General features: G+C 34.9%; 1 protein-coding gene across 3 annotated transcripts in view; it reads left to right on the top strand.

Annotated features, from left to right (window-relative positions):
• Positions 1-12,919, top strand: part of LOC119777104 (CUB and sushi domain-containing protein 3-like) — a 319,759-nt gene that overhangs the window by 267,210 nt on the left and 39,630 nt on the right. For all 3 annotated transcript variants that reach the window (XM_038275900.1, XM_038275898.1, XM_038275899.1), the window contains exons 59-60: positions 4,749-4,931; positions 10,943-11,116. In XM_038275900.1, coding sequence (XP_038131828.1) covers positions 4,749-4,931; positions 10,943-11,116 — 357 coding nt within the window. The remainder of the gene's footprint in view (positions 1-4,748; positions 4,932-10,942; positions 11,117-12,919) is intronic.

Below are 12,919 nucleotides of genomic sequence, written 5' to 3'. Positions count from 1 at the left end.
TCATTCCTATTAATTGGAAGCACTGTTTTTTCAGTATTTTTTACTGCAAAAAGTAATTCAAAAAGTCCTTTTGAGGGAAAATATACACCTGAAATTGCAATTACAACCAATAACTGTCTTTCCTTGCAGATGCAGGAGTCATGTAACAGAGGTTTCCTACTATCATAAATTAGATTGGAAATAATATTATTAGTTTGGCACTCCATACTTAGGAAATAATCAACAATTTAATTTAGTGATAAGATAGATAAAAACCAATTTGAGTCTCATGCTGGAAGGCCTCTTAACCCAACACAAGTAAAAAGATTGAGACCCAACTCCAGGCCCTGTGCGCCCAGCAAGAATCCATTAGAGATAGGACAACAAAAGTGTACCCAAATGCTTTTTTAGGCTCCCTATTCTTTTGACTTATTGGCAGCAAATGGTGAAACAGATAAATACAGTGATTTCTTTTTTTCTTACACTTCCCTGTTTCTTGCTGATATTGCTTCTCCAGCACCAAGAAACATGCAGCTTGTAATCTGACCAATCCTACTATACATAAAGAAGCCACAGTTTCATTGGCAAGCATTTTTCTACAAAATCTGTAGTGCAGATCCAGGGCCGATTTGATTGACACTGAAGAGCACAGAGAGGGTATTAATGGGGTAACTTGGTTTGACTTATAGACCCTTTCTTTTGCTGTTGGTCTCATGGTATCTATTGATAGATTTAAAATTTCTCAACTCAGTAAAAATATAATTGCTGACATAGATTTAACTAACATTTGCAGATAAAAAATTTTTGCCATACACTCAAATTGCTTAACTCACAAATTTCAGTTAATGCTTTAATGTTTCTTTCTAAGTTTTCCCAGCTTCAGCTGGAAATTATGGAACATTCCCTTTCTTTGATACTGAAGACAGACTCAATAACGCAGCACATTTACTGTGTCGAACAGGCAAGTCGCTATAACTTTTAGCATGAACTGATGCTGTCATGTGTGGGTGTCGAAATATGCTCATGTATGACTTCTGTAATGGACGTAAAAAGTAGTTTACTACCCACACTGCCTCTACCATCTGAGGAAAATCAGATATGGCTGACAGGTTAGTTTCTGTGCACAAGGAAGGCATATTATAAACGACTGTGTTTCAAGCATCAAATAATTGCCAATTTCAAAGCCATTTATTCTTTTGACACATTATGCGGGACGCTGGGTTTAGGAGCCTTTTGTGGAGTAGGCAGTGTTGGATTGATCTGGAAAAACAAAAGGCATCCAACAAATAGATCTCTAGAACTAACAAGCATTTAATTTTTACTTGTTAGTATAGAAAAATACAGGCATGTAGAAATTAGATTTCACATTGAATCATACATGAACTGACTTTTTTACATCCATCTTTTTCGTAGTATCTTTTTTATTTTTTGTCTGTATTTAGAAAGTATTTTTCCCAAATGTGTTGTCAGCTGTTAAAAATAAACATTGTAAACTAGGCAATGACAGCCATATCCCTCAAAAACACAGAATGTCAGAAATGATTCACACCTCAGAAACTATGTGATTTATTCAATAACCAAAAAAAAGTGAAGTCAACGACTGACAACTGTAATTTAATCAACGATTGCACTGGGTGAAGACCTGACAACGCAGTTGCCCAACACATAGCCATCTGTTTGTTTGGAGAAAGCTGTGCCAAGAGAATGAGCCAGGAGCAAACATGTGAAAAGAAATAATTAATGCTACTACTTTTATTTCTGCTTGGCTCTCTGTTTCAATTAGACAAATAAATTAACCATAGGAGATTTGAAATATGGTTTAAAAGTGCTGTGTTGTAACTTTCTATTTAAAAACACACAGATGCCTCTCACTCAAGTCAAACATGTCAGTTAAAACTAAATGTTTTTTAAGTACTTTGGTAGAATATTGTCATTAGGTGCACTTAAAGTCATTTTGTTATCAATTATTTGGAGCATAATTCAGAAACATATGTGATGATCGGGCTCTAAAAAGGACTAGCGGCTAAAAAGATGTGTTCAAGAACTGCCATTATTAACTGCAGCAGACAGTGAGCTTGTAATATGTAGGAACACTGTGTTCCATTTACTTACATCTGAAATCTGGTGTCTTGTAATGCATCAAATATTACATCCAGCTTAATGGTGCTCCAGTTCTAACTTAGAAAATCTGTTGGATTTATTCAGGTATCAGGTTAAAGCTTTTTTATTTGCTTCATCTAAAATTTAAAACGCTGTAGCATCAAGGTCACTCGCATTCAACTAATAAACATGAAGCAATGTACCACCCCTGTTTGTTACCTGATGATTCCCTATTAAACTCATTTGCATCTTAAAACAAAAAGGATGTGAAGTAATTAATATTATGAGTTTATTGATATTATCTTTAACATTTACTATTATTTGGACTTTAGATATAACTGGAAGAGAGAGACTCAGGTGAGCGCATAGACGTTGACTTGGTGTTGTGCTTGTTGTGCAGTAATTTAAGATTCACTTATTTAATATAGAAAAAGTTATGATAAAAAATTTTAGAAAAATCAAGCGTGCTATATTAAATACCCATTTAAAAAAAAAAAAAAAAAACAGATGTGAATAGAGACGCTAAAGTTTCAGTATTCATGACTTTATTCTCATAATATTACAACTTTATTCTCAAATTGAGAAAAAAAATAAAAAATCTCTAGCCTGGCCCTAATACTCCGTCGTAAAAGCCACCTCATAAAAGTGTAAAAGCGGTTTATGGAATAACTTTTTTTATTGCAGTCTTTCCATTTAGCGAATTGATTCCCTTAATTACAGTTTCCCAAAGTTCATGGTTAGTTGAAACACAACTAGTGTTACAGCATCTGATTTGGTAGTCCAGCTACATTTCTACATGCTGACATAATTTTTAGCCCTGCTATGATATTAAAGACCATCATTTTAGGTTTTCCTTTTTAGTGCCAATAGCACTGCCTTTTTAATACCTTGTTTTTATGGTATGATTTCCCATGTTTGCTTCTTGTGTGTACCTGTTGTTTCCTTTACTTGAGTCGGTAATGGTTTGGTTCGTCAGAGCTATTAGGATGTCTTATAGTTTAAAAGCCGTGCCTGAGACAGAAAATACAGTCACAAAAACACCCAATTAACACAACATCAGTTTATTACCCAGACTTCTGGATACTCTACTTAAATACACTGCTCTAATAAAACGAAAAATACTTCCTTTTGTCGTGAAAAACACAGAATAGTTGCAGGGCAACATCTCCCATAGGTCACCAAATTGCTACTCAGTCCTTTCCAGCAGCTAAATAATGACCTGTCAAAAGCACATAAAAGGCGACACCCAGTGCAGCACTGCATACAGTATGTTGAAGCAGCGATGAATCTGTTAAAGGGGCTCACAGCTGCTCTAAATCACTTTTAACCGCAGAAGTGACAAACAGCAGGGGAGCAATTAGTACTTACTAATCATCTCAGCATAATTACCACCTATTCATTGATAAACTTTGCTGCACAGAATTCTGTTGTTCAGCCATTCTTTACTCCAACATTATATACTCCTGCTAAATAAGAAGCATAGGTGCCATATTATTATTATATTATTTGATTTACCAAAAATCATTTCTATTATTTATAGCTACATAAAACAGCTCTGTCACACAGATAAATATTTCTAATGTCTTCAAAAAGTATATCCAGGAAGCCAGTCTAGGAAGATCTGCTTCCTGTATGTCATTGAGAGTTCTAAATAACTTTATTTTCTTTTGGAGATGCCTGTCATTCAGACAAACTTCTTAGTTACATGAACATAGTTTAAAAACTTTAAATCAGCAGGGGATTAAAACATTCTGATATAACTTTGTATTTAGCACCTCTGACTTAATACTTTCAATATTTGGGATCATTTTCATCTCGGAAGTTAAACCTTTGGCCCAGTATCAAGTCTTTGCAACCTCTTAGAGGATTCCTATTGCACTGTATTTTTCTTCGTCCATTCTTCCCGTATCTCCTGAAAGTTATGCCCATATCATAATACTGCCAGCAATCTGTTTGGCCATGCATATGGTGCATGCAAGATGATAGGCATTTTTTTTTTTTCCTGTCACACATCATTAAGATAATCTCTGTTTTCATCTAACTACTGCATTTATTTTACATGTTCAAGGTTTTTGTTTAATGATTTATAGTAGACTGCAAACAGCACTACTTAAAGCAGGCTTTTGAATGGGGCTTTCTTTGAACACGGCTGCATTAAATATCAGATTTGTGGAGAGCAGGATTTATATTCATCCCATCAACAGATTATCCAACCTGAGCTGTGGATCTTTATAAGTCATTTAGAGACATCATGGACCTTTTGGCAGCCTATCTCATTTATCCTTTTCTTGCCCAGTCTTTAGTTAGATTGGCAGCCAAGTCTTGAAAGGTTTGAAGTTCCTTCTGGTTGAACAGTTCTCTTTGAGATGTCTGAAAATTGGGTAATGTTTTATAAGCTATCTCTGCTTTAAATGTCTCAACAGCTTTATCCCTACCTTACACTTCATAAGTATGTCTTATGGGGTGTTTATCTATGTCACTTAAATATATTGATGCCTTTGGATATTAAATGCCAAAATTTGGAGTATAAATGCTTTTTTCCATTTGTTTTATAACCCTAGGAAATTGTTGAAACAATCAAGAAACATTTTTCTACTCATTAATGTTATTCACTACACCATACTTAGACTGCTTCAAATTTGAACTTCATTTCTGTCTTTCAATGGCAGTGATCACCTGCAGTGACCCTGGCATCCCAGCTAATGGACTAAGGTTTGGTGATGACATCACGGTGGGTCAGAATGTCACATTCATGTGCCAGCCAGGATTTGTGATGATAGGGGGTGAGAATGCCATCTCTAGGACCTGCACCAACAACGGCACCTGGAGTGGAACAATGCCAGCGTGCAAAGGTAAGATTGTTTTATTCTGCTCATTCTTGTTCATTAGGCTCTGATACTACAACCTTATCACACCAACATAGCAGCACATTGGATAATTTTATAAGATTAGCAAGAAATGTGACACAGGTCTACCGTTCAGGCAATGGCAGTGCTTACGTACTTAATTTGACTGCTCCAGCGCAGAAAGGAAAATAAGTTATCTTTATGACTGAACACCACATTGCTAACCATTTTAGGTTTTACTAAGTAGGACATGATAGAGAGTAGTCAAATCTTCAACATATTGTAAAATTATTTAAATCAAACGTGAAGTATAAGAAAAAACACAACAGATTTTTTTTTTATTTTGAACAAAAATCGAAGAAGTCAGCTTCTTAGAAAACTAAACATATTTGATTGAATTTTATTAAGAACTATCTTCAAGGTTTTCCTTTAATAATTAATTTCACAAATGGAAAATTATCCTAAAACCCTTCCAAAATGAATGAGTAGCCGACATCTAAATGATTATTTCTGGTATCTTACATTCTTTGATTGGTTTCTTGTATTTAGAAGAAAAAAAAAAAACACAGATTAGTTTAAAAGTTGAAGGGCATTAGTCCTCAAGGACTTGAGTTTGAGACTGATGATGGAAGTGTTAAAACATAACAATTTGACAAATCCTACCAACTTAAAACTACACTGTGAATTCAGAAGGTGAAGGATCAAATGTCATGCTTTTACAGATTCATTGGAAGTAAGTTAAATTTAAAGTATCTACAATATGAACCAAGTCAAGACCCTATAATTTAAAACTCATTTCCAAATATGTCAAAACCCACAACTGAAAGGACTTTTTATGGATTAACTGGGCATGTGTTCAAAGAACATGGATCTCTCTCAATTTTAATCAATGGATTAGTAATTGTCTCCCCTTTTGAAAGTTTCTATACCTTCTATTAGTTATAGAAATCCCAAGAAGTAAGCTTAGTAGTTGTACGCCCATCAGCGCTACATCAGTCTATGATTTATGATCCTGGAGTGGAGGCATAGATTAGCATTTCTGCTGCTGACACCATAAAGTAGGTGTTGCTGGAAAGATTAACTTGTGCAGAAAACGGTTCAGATGTACACAGGGAAATAAAAGAGCCTACAAGGCAAATGGTGGCTTATTGTTGCTAAGGAACTGTTTGCAGGCTGCTGTGTCAGTGACTATACAGAGAGGCAAACTGTTATTATGTTTGCCTCTTGAGAAATGGCAAGGGACAAATTAAATGTGAGAAAAGGAGGCAGAGTTTGAGAGACTATCATGTACGCATGCAAACCTAACAACTTGTTGGAGATATGTACGCAAAGAATCGCAGAGAGCTGTTAAAAATCAAAAGAAGGTCTTCTTTTTTTCTCTCTACCTCTGGCCTGCTAGTTGTTTTCCAGCTGTCTGTGTATGATAAACAGCTAAGAACCTACATTATATAGCCATTTTTCTCTCTTTTCTTCAGCCCCTAGGTTTCTTATTGTTTTGAAGCTGCTTGTGTGACCTTGCTTTGGAGTTTACATCATCCAAACTGACAACGAGTTGAATTATTTCACTTGTGATTTTCATTATTCACAAAACCTGTTCCTTTATATGCTGAGGACGTCTGATGAGTTGATAGGCGCCCAACTGTTACCCACATCTGTTTAAGCAAGGCGAGAGTACTGAGCTTTTATTATAGCTTCTTTTCCCTACCTGTGCACGCACATGTCTATGGAAGTCTCTAACCTGCAGCTAAAAACTCCTGCTAGAGCTCTATTCTCTCGCTGCTGGGCTTAATTTGAGGAGGTTACTCTGGACTATAAGCTTGCCTGTTATGCACAACGCAACACATTCATACAGTCAAAAGACTTTTTGTAGTCATTGGCTCTATTATGCATGCATATTCACATGAGTTTTCACACATGCCAATGTTTTTTAATGCTGTCTGCTTATGTGGACCTGCGAACATCAGTATTTGACCCATTGAGTCGCTTCTGCTTCTTTTCTTACTCTTGGTTCTCTAGCAGCAATTATTTATCTCATGAGGTAAATAAAAGAAAGGCGTATGAAAAAAGTTGGATTTCTAGAGGATGTTCTACGTTAGTGAAACTTTTTGTCAATATGGATGAGAAATAAAAGCAGACGCAGATTCTACGAGCCTCATTTGCTTTTATTCTCCCTCAAATTTGAAACAAGCAATTATAAATTAGTGTGATTACAAAACTTTATTCTACCCTCTTTCTTAACAACCGCATTTGGAGAAAAATGAGAAAATGTACCTCTTTTTTTCGTTAGAAAGCTGGCTATTCTAATAAGAGTGTTTTTCCTTTTTATTTTGCATGATAGGCTTTAATTTAAAGATGGGGGGGGTTGAGCTTCTTAAAACTGATGGAAAGCCGGCCATCTGTCATCTCGTTACAGATTAGGATGATGAGCCAAAGGGATTTTGAGCAAATTGCAGGGGAGAGGGGCTAAAAGAAGGAAAGACAGAAAAAAGACAAATAGAAATTTGAGGAGACAAAGAGGTTTTTTTCCTGGTTGTATAATTTTGCTCATAATGCCTGAATGTGCATGCACACAGATGACAAATCTGAGCCGGCATAAGTTTCAGTCTGAATCCCAGGTTTGGCATGTTCAGCTAAGACGGACTAATGCTCTAATGCAGCTTAGAACTGCTGAGGAAAATGGGGCCACTTACTGATTCTCATTCAGGTTAGCCTGCCACCATGCCTGAATTTTTTTATTTTTTTCCTTCATGTTTTCAAGTAATTTCTAAAGCTGTGCTTATGAGATTACTAAACCCACATCTATAATCAGTGTAATTCACCTACTCATATGACGGCTCAAAGATTTTTTTTTCCTTATTTTACTTGCCCACTGTTTGCCACTTATAAATATACTGCATGATTAAGCATACAGTCTAAAATACAGTGACCACCTTTCACAGTTTAGTGGTATTTTCTAGCTCTTAAAAATGTCATCACAGTTATCACATCACGGCCTATATGTCTTTCTAAATATAGCATACCTGTGAATCATACACGCTGTGTAAGTGTCCATATGGAAATTGCTCTGGAACTGCAGCCAACCAAAAACAAAAGATGCTTTCCCTTTGGAGCGAATGAATGAATATCCCACTGTGGTCTGTTCCATATTCATTGTTAAACATTGTTCGGGAAAACAAACAAGTAAGCAAAAATCATGCTGTATAAAATGTTTTCTCTTGCCTTAATGTTTCTTATTAAAGTGTTTATATCCTTGAACTTTGTCTCAATTTTTCAGTTTGACTGTGAATTTCATTGTATTTTGCAAACCCCTACTGTACGAACAATGAATTCAATCTAATGCAACTGATTGGCTTCAATCACATAATTAATAAATGGAGAGCATTTTGTGTTATTTATTCTTACAATAAATACATGTGTTCCATGAAGGCCAGACCCCTCATTCACCAAGACTTATTCGTCAATGCGTCCTCTATTTCATTGCAAATAGAAGCTTTTCAAGTCCGTATGGTAATTCCAGTTGACGGCCTGGCACTGCTACCCTCCATAGTCTACTTTTGTCAGAAAATTGAGGTAAGCATGGCAATTTTGAAAAACCAGATAAGCCATAAAGGAAGTCAGACATGGGAAGAGTAAAGTAGAACTGGTAAATTTCTAAATAATCAGCAACACAGATGGACTCTAGATGCAACGTTTGATTCCCAACAACCTTTAAGCCATTTATGAAGGGCAACTATAACAAGGCTGATATTCAGTTTCACTACATGTTATGTGGAGGACACCGAAAACATGTGGAAGAAGGTGCTCTTGTCAGATAAAATTATTAGGAACTTATTCACCTATATGCAGAATTCTAATTTAATGCTAAACAGATTTTATTTTTCCCACCATGGTCCACAAGGCTCATTGTCCTGCATATTTTAGGCTTCTGGCTGCTGCCACACACCTGACCTGAATGAATTGGTGATTGGTAGGCTTCAGCAGCACTTGATTGCTGCTGAGGAGGTAATGAAATCTTTTCTGTTAAGTGTACTGGAGCAGAGACACATTTAAAACATGCAGGAAGGTTGACCCTGAGTATCAGGGTTGGGAAATGCTGCCCTACAGCATCATAATAACGCAATCCTCACTCTCATACATTTTTATAAAAGGGACAAAGAAAGCTGACCAGAAATGCTCCGATGATGGGTGGAGCAAAACGCAGGACTATCCTGGATTAAAACATACCAGCTTCACCATCTGGAATGCAACACTAAACAGAACTAAACAGCTTGAGCTACGAAAACAAACAAAAATTTTGATTTTCAACTCCAATTTTAAAACTGTGGAAAGACTTGCATGATCCCTTTTGATTTACTTTCTTTACACAATCTAGGTTTGAGGTATTCTGCAAAACAACATCTCCCAAAAAGACAGATAAGACACTATTACAAGATGCACACGAGTACCTTGCAGCTAAACATATTTTACAGCTCATTACATCCTAGAGTACACATGTTTATTAATATCCTCATAAAACCCAGATCTTACCTTAAGAACTCAACATAGCTTAAGCCTTAGTTAAAAAAGATAGAATTTGATTTTAGTCCAATTTGACTAAAGTATGTTCTTGTATTTGCATTTTGATGTCCATGATGTATTTCAATGCTTTGTTGTACTGAGTTTGATTAGAATTTAGGCAAAGGGCGTTTTAACCATTTGGAGTCAAATATCTACATTTTAACACCTAAAATGTTTCATCATCACCAGAAATATTTGTTCATTATCACATAAAGCTACAACATCCAGGTTTAAACCAGATCTTGAATTAAGATCTTGCCTTTAACTTTCAGCTGATTTTAATTGGTTTAAGCCTGTTTAAGTGGTTATCCTTCAGTTAAGTCTTGATACTTTTTTAAATTGAAAGCAGAAAAAGTGATGTCTCTCTACTTTTGTAGAATTGTATGAAAACTACAGTTTGGAAAATATTTTTCTTGTTTTATTAAAATGTTTTGCTTGTTTATTATGTTTAAAAGCAGAGAATCATTAGCACTTCTTATAGACCACCATACATGATTCACCCTAAGCTTTAAAACATATATTTTCAGATACTGAATATTTCTTTCTACAAGCATATATCGAGTAAAATTTATACTTACAAGAATTTATGTTGTTATTCTCCATAAAATGTGAAATATAAAGAATCTAGATTGTAAAATACATCCACTGTTTCATTTTATTGTTTTGGTTTTATTTTCTTAATCCGTTCTAATCCATTTTGATTTAAAAATCAGCTGAGCGACTAATATCTGTATATACATCAGTTGACAGCCGGTTATATGATTACATTTTTTTTGTAATGTTTGATTTTCTATTATGTTAAATTAGTTTGAATATGATTCCAATGAGGCTCATTAGTCATATTAAAAATAAGCAGAATATTAAAGTTACTTTTTATTTAGCCCACCTTTCTTTATTAATATTTATGTTTTTAGGTCTCAGGTAATATTATAATCTAGAATATTATGTTGTTTTTTTACATGTAAGTGGAAATTCATCATGGTTAACAGAAATATGGGCCTGTATTCTGTAATTTGCATAAAGACAATAAGTTTAGTGGATGTAATAATAATTCATTCAAGCATAGATGTACAGCAAGCTTCTTTTAATAATGATTTGAGGAGACAATTCAAGAATTTATTTTTTTTTTTAATGAAATAATATGCCCTTCATTGCTTAGATATGTCAGTTTCTACCTTCATACATATATAAAGAAAATTAACTACTGTGAAATCTAAGGAGTATTTCCAACTCTTATTACCAAATGATTATTGTAATATTTGCTCTAAAACATTATTTCAGTCTTGGTCTGGCATTAGATTATTGGTTCACTCAGTATATTTACATATGCAAAAGCTATTTTTTCAATGGCAGTTATTGTTATATACGTAGGCTATAGGCTGCTATTACATTATTGCTTTCTCCACTTCTATTATTCATTCTTATTTAACTCTGTATCTTTGTGCAAACCTTCTCCACAGTGGTAACTTGTCCCACACCACCGTCCATCCCCAACGGGCTGCTGGAGGGCTCAGTCCTGGAGTGGGGCTCCAGTGTGAGCTACGGCTGTCTGCCTGGCTATGAATTATCTTTCCCCGCTGTGCTTACCTGCACAGGAAATGGCACATGGAGCGGAGACCTGCCTCAGTGCCTGCGTAAGTCACTCTATTGTTTCTTGATTTAAACCTCCCAACATGCTTATTCTGATGGTAATTACAGAAATCTATAGGGAACATCTCTTGGTGTATAGACTGGGAGTTTGGACTATGTCTGAAATGGGTTTTTATCTGTTTCATCAAAACTTAATCTTAAATACTCCATTTGTAATGTATAATGAAACATTTTAGCCAACAGTTCTTTTCATGTCTATTATTTATAAAATCATATTACTGATTTAAATTATAAAAGTAGTGGCTTTTTTTACTTGGGGGACAGTATATGACCAAAATTACAAACCGTTCCCTTTCTCACAAAACGGTAAAATCAGGACTTAAATAATTTAGTCAGCAAAAGTCATTCTGTTTTTTTTTTTTTTATCATGTGGGAATTTTTGACATAAAAAGTAACCTTTAATATGTCCTTTGACGGCAATATACAGCTCTTGCATTTTTAATATATTTTACTGCTTGTCTCAGAGTTGTCTCTTTAGCATCATATACCTTTTTATAAAGTGTGTTGTAAACGTTTGCAATTTTCAGTGATTTGTTTTTCTAATTAATTAAAATAATGGTATTCATGAATAATAAATAGAAGTCAGAACTGAGGTGAGAAGAAAAGCTGACTTGGTTAGTCTGGAAGTCAGGAATTGATTTGCTGCTGTTATCTTCATTTACCCCAGTTTTTTTTTTCTTTTTTTTATTTAATTTTTATTTCATTTTATATTGCATGAATTTCTACCTGTTTATAATGAAAAATGGGTACAAAGGATAATTTCCTCTAAATAATATGTAGATTAAAATCAAGTGAACTGCACTCTACCCTCTGGGTGAGAGCTGTGGTGTTGATGGAGATTATGATCTTAGTAGACTCATAAATGAATTGCCTTATTCTCCCTACTCCATTAATACCTTCTCTGGGAGGTATTTGCAAGTGTACTAATAACCTCTGCTATGCATGGCTGCTCAAACAGTGTCTCACTGTCATCTGAATCAGTCAGGCATTACGTCACAAAGAAGTGAAATGTTAAGTGGCTATGTACTTACATGTGTTTGTTTCCTTCAGTGTTCAGACTCCTGAATGTTAATTATAAAGGAAAGGTAATTAATCTTCCCCATCTTAACATGGACAAAGTTAATTTTATTTTATATCATTTTTATAACCCAGGCATTAGCTGTAATTGGAGGCTGTATGTTTCTTTGACAGATCCAGTTTACAGCAGTCTAAAGGTGTCAAGAAAATTAGAAGTTTGTTGATTGATATTGTTTACTGTAACTATACCATGCTGTTCAGTCAGATACAATAGTTTGAGTTTAAGATAAACAGCTTTGTTTTTTGTTTTTTGCTTTAGCTGTCATTAAATGCTAAAAAAAAAAAAAAAGTGTCAGGCTGTGACAGAAGTTGATGAATTGTTATGTATCCAGAGAAGCGTACACATTCCCATATGGGTCCTTCTGGGATGCAAATAATAGGCTGCTTGGGTTTTTTACACAGTAGCTTGGGATGCTGTTTGTTATATAGGTGTTTGTTATTTAACAGTGATTTGGGATAATTATTTATTCCTGTAAGGGCAATAGAATTCAATGTGTTTTATTAGAGTTCTATCCAACATGCCAAAAAAAAAAAGAAATAGCCTAGAGGCCTATGGCACCAATGGTCGGGACAACTATTTGTAACACACTTTACAGTTCTGCCTTGTAAGGAGCAAAGTCAATGTGAAAAAAGCTGTGGTTGGTTATTTTTTTTTGTTTGCCCCAGGTGATTAAAGAAGGCACAAGAAGTGTGTGAAAGGTGTTCCAGTT

Source organism: Cyprinodon tularosa, unplaced genomic scaffold, assembly GCF_016077235.1.
Source record: "Cyprinodon tularosa strain WSP-4 unplaced genomic scaffold, ASM1607723v1 ctg98, whole genome shotgun sequence".
Classification (NCBI taxonomy): domain Eukaryota; kingdom Metazoa; phylum Chordata; class Actinopteri; order Cyprinodontiformes; family Cyprinodontidae; genus Cyprinodon; species Cyprinodon tularosa.
This window is presented reverse-complemented; position numbering and strand designations above follow the sequence as displayed.